The sequence below is a fragment of the Peromyscus eremicus genome, chromosome 9, assembly GCF_949786415.1.
Source record: "Peromyscus eremicus chromosome 9, PerEre_H2_v1, whole genome shotgun sequence".
NCBI lineage: Eukaryota > Metazoa > Chordata > Mammalia > Rodentia > Cricetidae > Peromyscus > Peromyscus eremicus.
Genome location: NC_081425.1, coordinates 74,802,157 through 74,816,270, shown reverse-complemented (window position 1 = coordinate 74,816,270; position 14,114 = coordinate 74,802,157). Strand labels below are relative to the sequence as shown.

General features: G+C 49.7%; 1 protein-coding gene across 1 annotated transcript; it reads right to left on the bottom strand.

Annotated features, from left to right (window-relative positions):
• Window positions 1-2,083: 2,083 nt before the first annotated feature.
• On the bottom strand, window positions 2,084-9,029 carry Bmp4 (bone morphogenetic protein 4). Its single transcript, XM_059274506.1, has 4 exons — window positions 8,757-9,029; window positions 5,578-5,702; window positions 4,138-4,517; window positions 2,084-3,167 (listed from the first exon to the last, which is right to left on the bottom strand). Exons 3-4 carry the CDS (start codon window positions 4,508-4,510, stop codon window positions 2,311-2,313), a joined length of 1,230 nt encoding a protein of 409 aa, XP_059130489.1. The 5' UTR covers window positions 4,511-4,517; window positions 5,578-5,702; window positions 8,757-9,029; the 3' UTR covers window positions 2,084-2,310.
• Between the last annotated feature and the right edge of the window lie 5,085 nt (window positions 9,030-14,114).

Sequence of the window (14,114 nt, the reverse complement as noted above, 5' to 3'; positions counted from 1 at the left end):
CTCACATGCTTGATTCAGGCCCAGTACTTTTAATCAAAGGGGCAGTGGCTAGTAAGGCTGGAGCAATGGGAAAGAACCCTCCCTGGAAGGAGTTAGGAGGAGCTGTGGAGTCTTGCTGCCTTTGCCCGGGGCTCTAATCTCCTCTCTCCACCTGCGCTCTCCAGGGAGCTGGGGCTTTGGCAACCACCTCACTTCTATTTATATTGGTTCCCACTAAGCTGCTCCTTTTGCAGAACTGTAGAACTTCAGTAATTAAAAACAAAAATAAGTTCTGCTTTATGCACTGGACTCCCAGAAGCACATGCAACACTATGTGTAAAAGAATGCAGAGATGTGCGCACAGGACACACACAGAAAGGCTAAGCTGCCCCTGGGCTGTGTGCCTGACACACCACCCAGACCTTCACCTTCAGAGACAAATACAGAAATGGAGAAAGGCGCTTCTCCTGGCCCTTCCCAGAGGATCAAGACCCCCACTGCTTCTACCCCCAACCCATTCAAGCCTACTAGAGCAAATGGACAACAGAAGAAATGAGCCTAAGCAGACCAGGACTTAATTTAACTGTTGGTAATGAGAAAAGACAAAGGCATGTCCTTTGTTTCCCTAAACTACAAACATATCTTTTCAGAAAGCTCTTCCTGTCCTTAACTGGAGAAGTGCCTCACCTCTAAGCACACTGATGTCTTCTTTCCCCCCTTTGCTCCCCCACCACCACCCCCTTTTTGTTTAAAGACATGGTCTTGTGTCTTTCTGACCCAGGCTGGTCAGAAACTTGCTATGTAACTGAGAGTGACCTTGAACTTGTGATCCTTCAGCCTCTACCACCTGGAGAGCTATGATTACAGGCATGTGCATCACCTCTACCACCACACCCTGCCTCAAGCCTGGAATCATGCCCAAAGTTTCTTGAACGCTAAGCAAGCCCTCTGCCCACGAGCTACAGCTACATCTCCAGCTAAGATCATTCTTTTCACTGTATCCCCAAGTTAGTCTTTTCTCCTTGAAGAACCCCTTCCGCAAATTTCAGTTCCATGGGATGGATCAGATTCTATCTGCTTCCAGAGGGTGGTGGAGGGGGCATTGGAGAAACAGAAAGTGAGAGATTCATGACTCAACAGACTCCATGACATATCACACTTTCATGGGGCCCACTTAGAAACTCTGACCCTTCAGTATCCCATCCTACTGCCAATCCCCATCCATAACACAATGATGGGATTCTGTACTAGACAAAAGCCTTCCCTCGAGGAATGTAGGACAAAGATAAACAGTCACTCAACAATGGAGAACCCTACATGTTGTATGAGTGCTCACTAAACTTTTTCAAGGTAAGGCCCAGTATTTGTTTTATTGGATAAAATCCAGTTCCAAAAAAAAAAAAAAAAAAAAGACGCCTTTAATCCCAGCATTCAAGAGGCAGAGGCAGGTGGATCTCTGAGTTTGAGGCCAGCCTGGTCCAGAGTGAGTTCCAGGACAGCCAGGACTTCATAGCAAGACCCTGTCTGGAAGGGTGGGCGGAGTCTAAAAACAAAACCCTTTGAAAGGGAACACACACATACACCCACATTAATGTGAGTGTGTGGATTGGATTTGGTTCAAAAACACAAAGATGCCTGCCAGGGCTGAAGACACTCTGCGGTATCCTAAAGGCAAAGGTGGGAATGAGTTTCCTCCAGTTAAGACTTTTTTCTCACTCTGGAATGCAGCTGACCCACTCAACAGGTGAGCAAAATCAAGATGTGCCAGAAGTCCCAGGCCGAATTCTTTCCTCCGACTCACTCCTTTCATCCCACTGTTTCTTCAGGACATGTGTCATCCAGATGGAAGAGGGTGCTGCATCCTTGTTAACATTAAATGAAAACGGAAAACAATTCATCCTGGCAATTACCACCTCTCTGCCATCGCTTTGCTCCTGCCCCTACAATTTACACACCTCCAGTTACCACCTGACTTCCGCTCTGTCCTCTGCCATCTCAACAGAAAAGGATGGAACAGGAAATAAGATGAAAAGGCCATAGTTTATCTTTAAAATAATGACTCATTTTATTTTCTTTTAATACGTAGTTATAAATATATTTTGTCAAAATATATGATCAATATGGTCAAAACATTTGCACGTAAAGTCATAAATAAGGTCAAGGTGAATGTTTAGGTTTTTTTCTTTTCTTTTTTTTTTTTTTTAAAGATAAAAGTCCAGCTATAAGGAAGCAGTCTGTGTGGTATGTGTGGGAGGTTGGATGGGAACGTGTGTGTGTGTGTGTGTGTGTGTGTGTGTGTGTGTGTGTGTGTATCCTCAGGGATGCCTGATCTCAGCGGCACCCACATCCCTCCACCACCATCTCCTGATAATTTTTCAATACCACCTTGTCATACTCATCCAGGTACAACATGGAGATGGCACTCAGTTCAGTGGGGACACAACAGGCCTTGGGAATACTAGAATTAACAGAGTTGACCAGGGTCTGCACAATGGCATGGTTGGTTGAGTTGAGGTGATCGGCCAGTGGAAAAGGACAGTCCCCATGGCAGTAGAAGGCCTGGTAGCCTGGTGGGGCCACAATCCAGTCATTCCAGCCCACGTCACTGAAGTCCACATAGAGTGAATGACGACGGCAGTTCTTATTCTTCTTCCTGGACCGCTGTGGGTGATGCTTAGGACTACGCTTGGCCCTCCGGTGGCGGGTCAAGGTATGACCCCGGCCATCATGGCCAAAAGTGACCAGGAGGGGCCGGAGCTGGGCCCAGTCTCCACTCCCTTGAGGTAACGATCGGCTAATCCTGACATGCTGGCCCTGGTGGGTCCGTGTCTGGTGGAGGTGAGTCACCTCAATGGCTAGCCCATAATTGGGCTGCTTTTCCCGGGTCCAGCGAAGGACCGCAGGGCTCACATCGAAAGTTTCCCACCGTGTCACATTGTGGTGGACTAGTCTGGTGTCCAGTAGTCGTGTGATGAGGTGTCCAGGCTCTGTTTCTGCTGGGGGCTTCATAACCTCATAAATGTTTATCCGGTGGAAGCCCCGTTCCCAGTCAGGGCCCTGGTCCACCTGCTCCCGAAATAGCCGGAGCTCTGCAGAGGAGATGGCCTCATTCTCTGGGATGCTGCTGAGGTTGAAGAGGAAGCGAAAGGCAGAGTTCTCACTGGTCCCCGGGATGTTCTCCAGATGTTCTAGGCACAGTTGAAAAGGAAAAAGAAAAGACCCCATGAACTTTTCTGAGACAGAAAAGCAAAAAAAAAAAAAAAAAAAAAAAAAAAAGCGGAATTGGGTGAATTCTGCTTGTACAGTGGAAGCCTAAGGGGGAAAATAACCGTGCCTTTTCATTTGAAGGAGCAGAGAAGTGGGGCAGCTCCCAAACCAGCAAAACTTAGCTTGCATTTGTCAGACACCAAAGACAGAAAGTATCTCCCAACCTCCTTTATATGCCTAATAATTTCCATGTGTCAACGCTTTTACTCCACCACCCTCGGACTCCCCTTTTAAAAGCCCCTCTTGGCTTTGTGTACAGTTTTCTTTATAAGTGACTGTAAAGAAAAAGAGGGGCCACCCTCTCTCCCTCTCCGCTTTCGAGTATGTTACCAAACATTTCCCCAGCGATCCTGGAAACACAGAGCATGCCTTGTTGATCATGTTACAGAAGGGAAAATAAATTCCAACACAGTAATGATGCTGGAGGATTAATAACTCAGATTTACTTTGGAAAAGAAACATCCGCTAGGAAACATTCAGATCGTATTACAAGGCCCCTATTGAATAAACCTGACAAACACACAGCTGTAATATTAAATTCAGTAGGTGCTTTGAACAAAACGGGCAGAAAACCCGGCTTTGATAGAGCTAAAGCTCGCCGCTGGGGCTAGCCCACGCCTGAGTGGTGGTGTCATTCGCTTCTCCCCAAGGCCCCCCACCCCCACCCCAGCCCCGCCACGGGCTCCAGAAAAGTACCTTCAGAGGCAGCTCTGGAAATTTGGAGGTAAGCGGGCCCTGTTCCTCAGCCTCCTGGACTTGGGGCTTTGATGTAAACCTGAACTCTTCTTCCCCGGGGCTTCCACAGCCCCTTCAGCTTGCCCTGCCAGCTCCCCCCCCCGCACCCCCCTCCACCTCACTCCCAGGCCGCCAGGACCAGGAGCAGAAACTGACCTTCGTGATGGAAACTCCTCACGGTGTTGGCCCGGCTGGCTGGGCGCTCGGGGTACTCCAGCCCGGTCCCCTGGCTCTGCTCTTCCTCCTCCTCTTCCCCAGACTGCAGCCGGTAAAGATCCCTCATGTAATCCGGGATGACGACGCTCTTGCTCGGCTGCGGACGGCGGCGCAGCCCAAACATCTGGAGAAGTGTCGCCTCGAAGTCCCGCAGGAGCTCATGGCTCTGCCCTGAGCGGCGTCCTCCCGCGTGGCCCTGAATCTCGGCGACTTTTTTCTTCCCGGTCTCAGGTATCAAACTAGCATGGCTCGCGCCTCCTAGCAGGACTTGGCATAATAAAACGACCATCAGCATTCGGTTACCAGGAATCATGGTGTCTCTGGGGAGGGGGAGGGGGGGGTGGTGGAAAGTTAAAGAATAAATAAACACCGGTCAATAGCGAGAAATAGAGATGTCTCTGCAGATGAATATAGGGGTAGCAAACGGACGGTCAAGATGTAAAACAGGTCCGAAAGATCAAGTTTTGTGTTTTCTCCCTCACACCCTCCCCACATACACACCAGCTGCAGCCATGCACGGCTCGAAAGTAAGAATCGCCCTGTAATTACTTGGTCTAACTTGTTTACACTCAAATAACCCCAAATCAGATAGCCTCCATCCTGTCCCAAGTGCTGTCTGAGCCATGATCTCAGCGTGGCTTCTTCAAGGATAAACAGTTAACATTGAGGGGGTAAAAGGGGGTGGGGGAGGGAGAATTAAAATGCCACCGCTCTTCTCTTCAGACCTCCAGCCTCCCCCCCCCTTCTCTTCCTCCTCCACCCCCCCCCCCCCCACGCCGCCCTTCCTCCGCCCTCCAGCCCAATTTCCACAACTTCTAGCTGGTTAAGAGCAGGAGGGAGGAGGGAGCAGAGAGCAGCGCCGACCGGGCTCGGACAGGGCGGCAGGGTCCAGTGACTGAGAAAGGAGTCAGGGGTCTGCCCCGGTGACTTTGTGATTTATTTCATGGTGGCCGAAACGCTGAAAATGCTCAGTTAAAAACTCTTGCTCCCAGGGAGAGGGTGGGGGTGAATCAGAAGCGAACACAGGCTTTTTGACATGAGGCAAGGAACTGGCCTTCCCAGGCGAGTGGGACCGGACGGGGAAGGGAGTGGTTAGCCCTCGAGGGACAGCCCCGACCTGCGGACCTTTCATCTCTTGGTCCCCTCGAGCTCCCCCTTTCTTGCAACGCAGCGGATCTGAGCAGACAGTGGGAGCGCTTTAAAAGGGCACCCGCACGCTTCGAGCGTCGGGCCTGCAGAGGCCAGGAAGAGAGCGGCAGCGCCGCCTGAGAGCAGAGCGTGGACACTGGAGGGGAAATCCGACGGGAGGGACGGGCAGCGATCGGGGATGGGAGGACAGAGTGAAATCCCGAGAAGGGGAAAGAAGAGGTGTCTACTCACTGACAGAAAACAAGGCATATAATAACAGTCCATGATTCTTGGGAGCCAATCTTGAACAAACTTGCTGAAAAGGTTCAGAGAAGCTGCGGCAGTGCGTTGCTCGGACTGGCACTACGGAATGGCTCCTAAAATGAATATTTGAATATAATGAGACTCTGGAGCAGACAGGCTCTGTTTTTCTTCCAGCCCCTAGGAGTCACGTGGACGCCGAGGCCCCGCCCCGCTCACCGAGGAGCCCGCCCGCCCCTCCTCCACCCTCCCACCCCGGCTGGGTCCAGCCCCTGCGAGCGAGGCCAACCTCCGCGCCCGCAGCTGGAGCCCCAGCCGTCTGGGAGTTGTCCCCGCCTGCTCTGCGGAGCCCTCGGCGGGACACCCGCCGCTGGCGCGGTTCTCGGTCGTAGGCGCTGCGCGCAGGGGACCCGGAGCACGTCTCTACCTGCGGAGCTCAGTGCCATCTGGCCAGACCCGGACCCTGGTTATCTGAAGCTGGAGGATCAGGGTGCATTGAAGACGCTGCGCTTTGCAGCGCCGACACAGCTTAAATGTGGCCGGGAGGGGGGACCGCAGCGACAGCTTTCCAAAGACTCACGACTGAGAGTTAGTTGAAAAGGAAAGCGCGTAGGGACCCTCCAAGCGCGCGCGCACACACACGCAAACACACTCGCATACTCCGGCACTTCCTCCACAGGGTCTCCGAGAGGCCAAATAATGCTTCTAGCGACAGGCATCCGACCCCTAGCGGATCTAGCTCCCAGCCAGAAGTCGCTGACCCCGTCGCCAACGCAGCCCGCCGCGGGGGGTGTCAGGGTGTGATCGGTGTGGGAAAGTTAGAAGGAGCGGCTTCGGAAGCACTGTCTAGTCGCACCGCCAAAGTTCCCGCACGGTGTCGGCCGACCGCAGCGAACGCTCCAGCCCAGCAGATCCTTCAGAAACCGGTCCGCGGTGCCATTCAAGGCGGAGGGGCGGACGTCTGGGCTCCTAGCTCCAGACAGATTCCAAAACAGGCGTCGCCGAAGAAAGAGCGCATCCCATTTTCAGATCTCGGAGTTCCAAAGGCTTTACAACTGCGACCCGGCGCGGAAAGGAAACCCCAGCGCGATCCCAAGAGTCTACAAAACCGGGAACAGCTTTCGGCCTGCTCGCGACCTCTGCGAACGAGTCCCTCTCCCTCCGGCTTGGCTTACTTTTTAAACCACCACCCCCAGAACACCCCCCCCCCCCGCCGCCGCCGCCTCGCGCGCGCGCGCCACTTCCTTCCCCCACCCCTTTCCTCCTTTGCACCAGCTCCAGAATCGCAGCAAAGATTCCTTCAAGAAGTTCACCAACACACAGCTCAGGCAATGACTGACTATCCTAAGATGCCACACGCGTAGGCCTGTTCGAACCTCAGAAAGCGCAACTCTCCTGCTCAGGCAGGTCGTTGCGCGGAGTCCATCCGAGGACCCGAGTCCCAGGATTCCTGCCCCCGAGCCCGCTCCACCAGGCGGCCTCTTTGCCGAGGCCATTCTGTGTTTCTCGCTTAAGAACTCGACGTGCCTTGGTTGGTTTCTATACTCTCCCCCCACAAACTCGGTTTTCGGGGTGGGGGAAGCTCTTGGGGGAAACCTTTGAGAAAGGAACGTAAAGGATGGAGTCATGTCCTTCCCGGTGGCCCTGGCTGCCTGGCGCCATCCCACACCGCTGGCCCGGGTGCGGAGGCCGCGGGCGCCCCTGAGCGACAGTCCGCTCTCACCACCAGCCGCACAGCTTTTTGAGCCGATTTCGCCCTCCCCGACCAGCGTTGCGGCTGGGACGAACTGAGAAAGGGCTGGAGAGAGCAAAGAGCTTATTGTTGATTTGTTTATTTGGTTCTTTCTTTCTTTCTTTCTTTCTTTCTTTCTTTCTTTCTTTCTCTCAATGAAGAAAGGAGATAGAGATGTGCTGGTGACTGGCGCACGCGGAGCAAGGGGAGAGTGGAAGGGGCGGACGCTGGGAATCCCGGGACAATCCTCTGTCCTTGGGAGTCTCTGGCGGTGTCGGGAGCGCTCCCGACGTTAAAACCAAGAAAACAGGCGAAGGAATTGTTTCAATTTCAAGTTCACAAGGATTTCTCTCTAATCATGCTTTCTTCCTCTGATTTTTTTAATTAAAAAATATAAACCAAAGAAAAATTTCATCTCCTGGGCTTGTTCTTGATGGGGGATGGTGCAGCTCGTGGTAGGCAATTAGACTTCACTTTCTTCCCAGAATCTTCTCCAAAATTTAATTGATAGCCTCAGTTTACTGAATATGTCCCTATTGGTGAGTCAACTTCTCACAAAACCTTCAGCTCATAAACCCAGATACTCGAAAACCATCAATCAAAGCCGTGGCGGGAAACTTTCCGAGTCTCGGGGGTCCAACTCCGCCGAGTGTTTGTAGGGACCCGAAATTCCGGACTCTTTGGGTTGGTTCAGGACATCAGGAGCCAGGAAGCTCCTCATTAGCCCTGCCGGTTCCTCCTCATCAGACACAACATGGTAGAAGACCGGCACAGGTAGCCTTTTGGCATCCCGGTCCTGGTCATAGAACATTACATACCCCCATCTCCAGCGTGTATGCGTGTTAGAAAGAGACAGACAGAGAGAGACAGAAGGCAGGATGCATGGGTTCCCACGACTAAGAAAATAGCTCGTGGAGGTGGGTTAGAGTTCTGTAGCTGCAGTTCGTCAGCTCTCTCGGGGGCGCCCCTCGCTGGGGACCAGGTTAGGTGACACTCCCCTCGACGAAGCCCCTCTATCCCAGGTCGCGCTTTAGAGCTAAGCAGGACCACAGTCTCTGGCAGAACCGGCGTCGCAGTCCCTCACTCAGTCCCCTACTCGTGGTGAAACAGACCTGATTCCCTCCTCTCCCAAGGGGATCGAAACCACCAGGCCGGCATCAAATCTTCATCCCAAACCCACAGTCCTTCTCAATGACCTCCTACCAAAGCCTTGTCTCTTTCCCGCCTCTCCTGGCCCGCACCTTCCCAAAATGAGTTGGATAACCTCAGCAACATCTATGGAGGCGCTTTTCAGCCCCATCATGCCCATCTCCAACACCACTGTTGGAGAAGGGAGGAGAAACAGGCCACCTTTTGCCTCGGTTACAGCCTGAACCCCAACACCAGCTTCTCCCACTACTGATGCACCTCGAACCCCTCGCCAGATTGTCCAACTTACCATACGTTCCTGCAGAAGCGGTCTCGCCTGCAGCTGCTCCTGGGGACCTCTAGGCAGCTGCAGTGAACCTGGGCGAGGGCCAGAGACTGGATCGCTGCAGACTCCAGACGGTTCGGACGCGAATCCCATCAGGGACGTAGACCAGATACTCAGGCTGGGTAGCAGCGCTGTCTCTTTGGCTAGGGTCCCTCGGCTCGGATGCCGAACTCACCTAGCTTCCGGGCCAGGCCTCGCGCTCCTATACCTTCCCACCCTCCAGCACCACCCTCTCACATCTAGTCCTTCCCTTCTCTCTCCCTCCCTCTCTTTCTTCCCTTCCTCCTCAGTCTTCCCCAGCGGCCCCTCCCTTCTTCCCTCCTCCCTTAATCGCCTCCCCTTCTGGGGATGGGAGCCCCGCCCACATCCTCCCATCCAGCCACGGGGCCTCGCCTCGCCTGGCAGGCCCGGGTCAGGAAGCCTACACAGCGCCCCAGCCCTCGGTTGCCACATTGGCTGGGACACCAATGCCTCCAGCTCGGGAAGCGGCCGGGGCTCACCTGGGGACCGTGTGCAAGAGGTACTAGAAAGCATGCACCAACTAGTCTCTGTGCCTTCCAAAAATACCCATGGGAGTCTGGGCTTCCCTGAGTTTAGAGTAACTGCTGCCCAAACTGATGATTAAAACACTGAGTAATCACCATTTACCCCAAGTAATTAGAGATAATGAAACACCTCTAAAATCAGGTTATGGAGAAGAGCGCTATGGGATTGGTTTAAAGGGTGGCCTTCCGTAAACTGTTAAAGGATTCCCAAACGTTGAGAAACAGGCTGTGAACAGGGCTGTGTGCTCAAAGGAGATACCTCTTCAACTAGTAGGTGGTGACTTTCCTCCAGAAACGTTTCTTAAGGTGCTTCTTGTGGAAATCCTCGGTGCAGACACTCAGAAACACAGCCCCCTTAAACTGGGTGCCTACCCGTCCGTTCCCGGTGCCTAACCTTTCAGATGTGACTTGCAGGGCTTTGGCAGGCACACAGGTCTAGGCCATGTTTGACAATTAAAAGTGTTTATAACTCTGAAGCCCTGCCACACAGTTATTTTTGTTTATTTGATTGTTTGAAGCCTTCCAGGAAGGTATCACAGCGAAGCAGCCGCCTTTTAGGCCACGTCGAGAGAAGAAAAAGTGCCCTTTGGTCTGTTTTTAAAAGAGGGGAGATGAGGAATTGATTCTTTTATAATAATAACAATAAGAACAAGTGCTGGTAATCTTCCTAGCTGGGAGGTGGAATGTGGCAGCTTTGGACCTTCCCAAACAGGAACTAATTTCACACCCTACCTCTGATGGAGCTGTGAGGGAGCTATCAGCTTCATCTCTGTTTTACAAACAAGGATGGGGAAGGACAGCCAGGTAAAGAGCACTTGCCCCAAGGTCTGGAGGAAATCACAGCCTCTGCTCTGGAGTTTTCAGCTCAGGCTTCAGGGTAAGGGTGAGGCCAGCAGCCCTGAGCTCCAGGTAGCTCCCAAAGGGCTGGAAGATGGCAATTTCCTGTTCTTGGTTTCCGTTCTCTAAGATGGGTGTTATATTCTTTTGTCACAAGATCTTGACCTAGTTCAGCTCATCTGACCTTTGCACTTACACACCTTCAGAATTTAGAAAACAGGAACGAGGTCTGTATTCTATGGGCTAGAGACAAAGGGTGGGAAGGAATGCCGGGCCTCTGAACAATTGTTAGAGCAGAACGACACCTCGACCCTCCCTGGCCTGCAGCAAACTTGTATGCTCCTGGTCAAGTCCTTTCATTCCAAACTGGTACCAACTTTCTCATCCACAGAATGAAAGGATCCAGTCAGACCATCTCCATGACCCTTTCTGTTAGAAGACAATGTCATTATTTTATTGTAATTTTAGCGAACATCTACCTTCTTTCATTTGAAATCATTTCTAAGTATACCTTCTCTTATAACCCCTGATTAATCAAGGTAGAACAATAACACTAGCCAGAAAAGATAACTGAAAACATACCCACAGCTTCTAACACAGACAAAATTACAATTAATTATTTAAAATAACAACAGAAAATTAAAACGCCATTACATAGTTACTAATGCCTCTCCTGGGGCATCAGGCTCTGGGCTCCCATAGCAGGTTGAGGGACTGATTCCGTGCTCACGGAGGCCCCTACATCAATCACTGTTGCTTTGGTGGTTAACACAATGTGTACCTTAATATTTAAACTCACAAACAGCAGTGATTCCCTGTCCTCAGGGTCAGGGCTTTAGATTTAATGAAGTGTGTGTGTGTGTGTGTGTGTGTGTGTGTGTGTGTGTGTGTGTGTTTCTGCCAAATGTTGTTTGAATGACAGCTATTATCTCATTTTGCTAAAACTCAGACAATGAAGTGGCCCTGGGCCCACCCATGATTCTGTGAAAGCCAGTCTGGGAGTTTCTAATTAAGCCTCTGGACAAACCTTGTTTAGAAACTAATATGGGTCTCTAGGTATGTGATGGGGAAACTCAGCTGTAATTTCTTGGGGCAGCTGTACTTCTTTCCACCCATTTTAGATAATTTAAACTACCCATTAGCTGCCAGGTATGGTGGCACACGCCTTTAGTCCCAACACTCAGGAAGCAGAGGCAGGCAGAGCTCTGGGAGTTCAAGGCCAGCCTGGTCTACCTAGTAAGTTCCAGGACAGCCAGGGCTAACAGAGAAACCCTGTCTCAAAACAAAGACACAAACAACCTACCTGTCAGCATCTTCAATGACCCAATCCTCCTTGTCTTTTCCTTTTTTTCTCACCTCTCAATTATGCCAAGCAACAAATTACTTTTGTTTGGGGGTTTTGATTGGTTTTTTTTTTCTGGTTTAGTTTGGTTTGGTTTGGTTGTTTTTGAAGCAAGGGTCTCACTGGGTAGCCCAGGCTACACTGAATTAATGATCTTCTCTGGACTCAGCTAGAATCGCAGGTATACACCACCAAGCCGGGCCAATAAATACTCCTGTTTTAAAAGTTATTACTTATAGTTTCAGAGCTGATAAATACCATTAACAAATAGATACAAAGACCTTCTTAAACAGATAAGGGATGTTTTTGGTTGAAGCTTTATAAGCAATTATAGTAATGTCCAGAACACACCAAATAGGTCTGTATCAGCAAAGAAATTTCCTTTTTGTTGTTGTTTGTTTTTGGTTTTTTGAGACAGGGTGTCTCTGTGTAGCTCTGGCTGTCCTGGAACTTGATCTGTAGACCAAGCTGGCCTTAAATTTACAGAGATCCGCCTGCCTCTGCCTCCCAAGTGCTGGGATTAAAGGAATGTACCACCATGCCCAACTCAGTAAAAATATTTCTAATGCTGCAAACACAGTACCTTGATTCTAGGTCCCAAATTAAGAATGGCATGGGTCTTCAAACCTTGTTATTTGATGTCTATTGAAACTATAAGTGAATTCTTTAAAGGAATCTCCAGCACCGTTGCTGACTTTTGTGAGCAATAAGATAGACCAATTTGGGGGTGGGAGAAGGGAGGACAGAGGAATCTGTGGTTGATATGTAAAATGAATAGAAAAATCTCTTAATAAAAATAAATAAAAAGATAGACCAATTCAAAGTGAAATTAGAAGACAGCTTTGAGATAACCTAGACCGAGCCAGGCATGGTGACAAGCCTTTAATCTCAGCACTTGGGAGGCAGAAGGAGGCAGATCTCTGTGAATTCAAGTCCAGCCTGCTCTACAGAGTGAGTTTCAGGACAGCCAGGACTACTACACAGAGAAACCCTATCTTGAAACCCTCCCCTACACACACACACACACACACACACACACACACACACACACACACACACACCAAAAAAAAATCCAAACAAACAAACAAAAAACCTAGACCATTGGTTTTCTTGCATGGATGTTACCATATTTTCTCAGTTGATCTAGCCTTCACAAAAACCCACATCAAATCCCTCTTCTACAGATGTGAATCTAAAATTTATCAGATTGTATAAATCCTCCAAGGTCGCAGAGCTTATAGGTGATGGACCCCAAATCCAGACCAGGTCAATTAGCCTCTTCCTCCACAAGCCTTGAACAGGAGCTGCAGGAACGTGAATGCCTGTGGTCACAGCTTCGGCTGAACAAGACTTGTCCCAGCAGGTGCATCCAACCTTCAGCCTGTGGGCTGTGCACATCCAGGGTGACCATGAGCACAACCAAACAAAAGATCATAACTTGCTTTAAGACATTATAGGATTTTTTTTCTCTTGCATTTTTCCCCTTTTCTTCTACTTTGATTGTGTGATTCTCGAACAAGAACACTGCAGGTAACATTATGTCAGGTCTGCAGGGTTTTCCCAGGCCAAAGCATCGGTTGCTGCCTTGTCCTATAACCACTGGTGATACCAGACCTGCAAGGTCCCCCTGACTCAGCTTCCCTAGTACTGAGACTGTAAGCATAAGCCAAGCCACCTTGCCTGGCTCGAAAGTGAAAAAAAAAAAATTCTGAGAAAGCTGGATTCTTCCTCACATATAGCCCATATACAAGACTGTAGCCTTCCCTGAAAACAGGCTGTCGTTTTGAGAAAGAACTCAGAGTTTTCTCATAAGAATATATAGATTAGCAGGTTCCTTGCAAGTTTCTCGGGCCCCAGGATTCATGGCAGTTAAACCACGGTCAGATCACTTATTCTCCAGTGCCTTGGCTTCCTCCTTCATAGTCTGAGAATGATTTTTATTTTGTAGTGGTCTTATAAGCATTAAGTGAATTCATAAAATAAAATGGCAGGCACAACTTGGCTCAATAAACATTAGCTAGCATTATTCCTTATGATGGTACTGATTAACTGAACAAAGTAGAACTCACAGAGACACTTTGGCGTGGAGATTTATTTAAAGTTTCAAAAACGTATTGAAGTTTACTGAAGGATATATGCACGTATGTAAACATCACCATGAGATCCATTAGTTTGTACAATTAATACGACAACAGTTATAATTAAAAAGAAGCTGTAGAGAAGCTTTTGAAGAAAGGGATCATATCTCGCATATACTTTGTTCTCTCTGGCGCTGCAGACATCTTGGGTATTTACTGAATAAAAGCTGTTGTTTGCATGAATAGCATTCACCAAGCTACTACTTATTATGGTATGTCTATGTAGCTTTGATCCATGAACATATCTCTGCCAAGATAATTCATAACTGTCGGTCATACCTACCCAGAAGAAAGTGATAGACCCACTAATGTCCAAAACATCCACTTCTGATTTTCCTGTTTTTTAAGACCTCTCACTTAAGAAATGTCTCTCTCTCTTTTAAACCGTAGATTTTCCCCCCTATTTCCTGGTCTGAAAAATGTACATTTAAGTGCTGGGAATTAAATCCAGGTTCTTGCA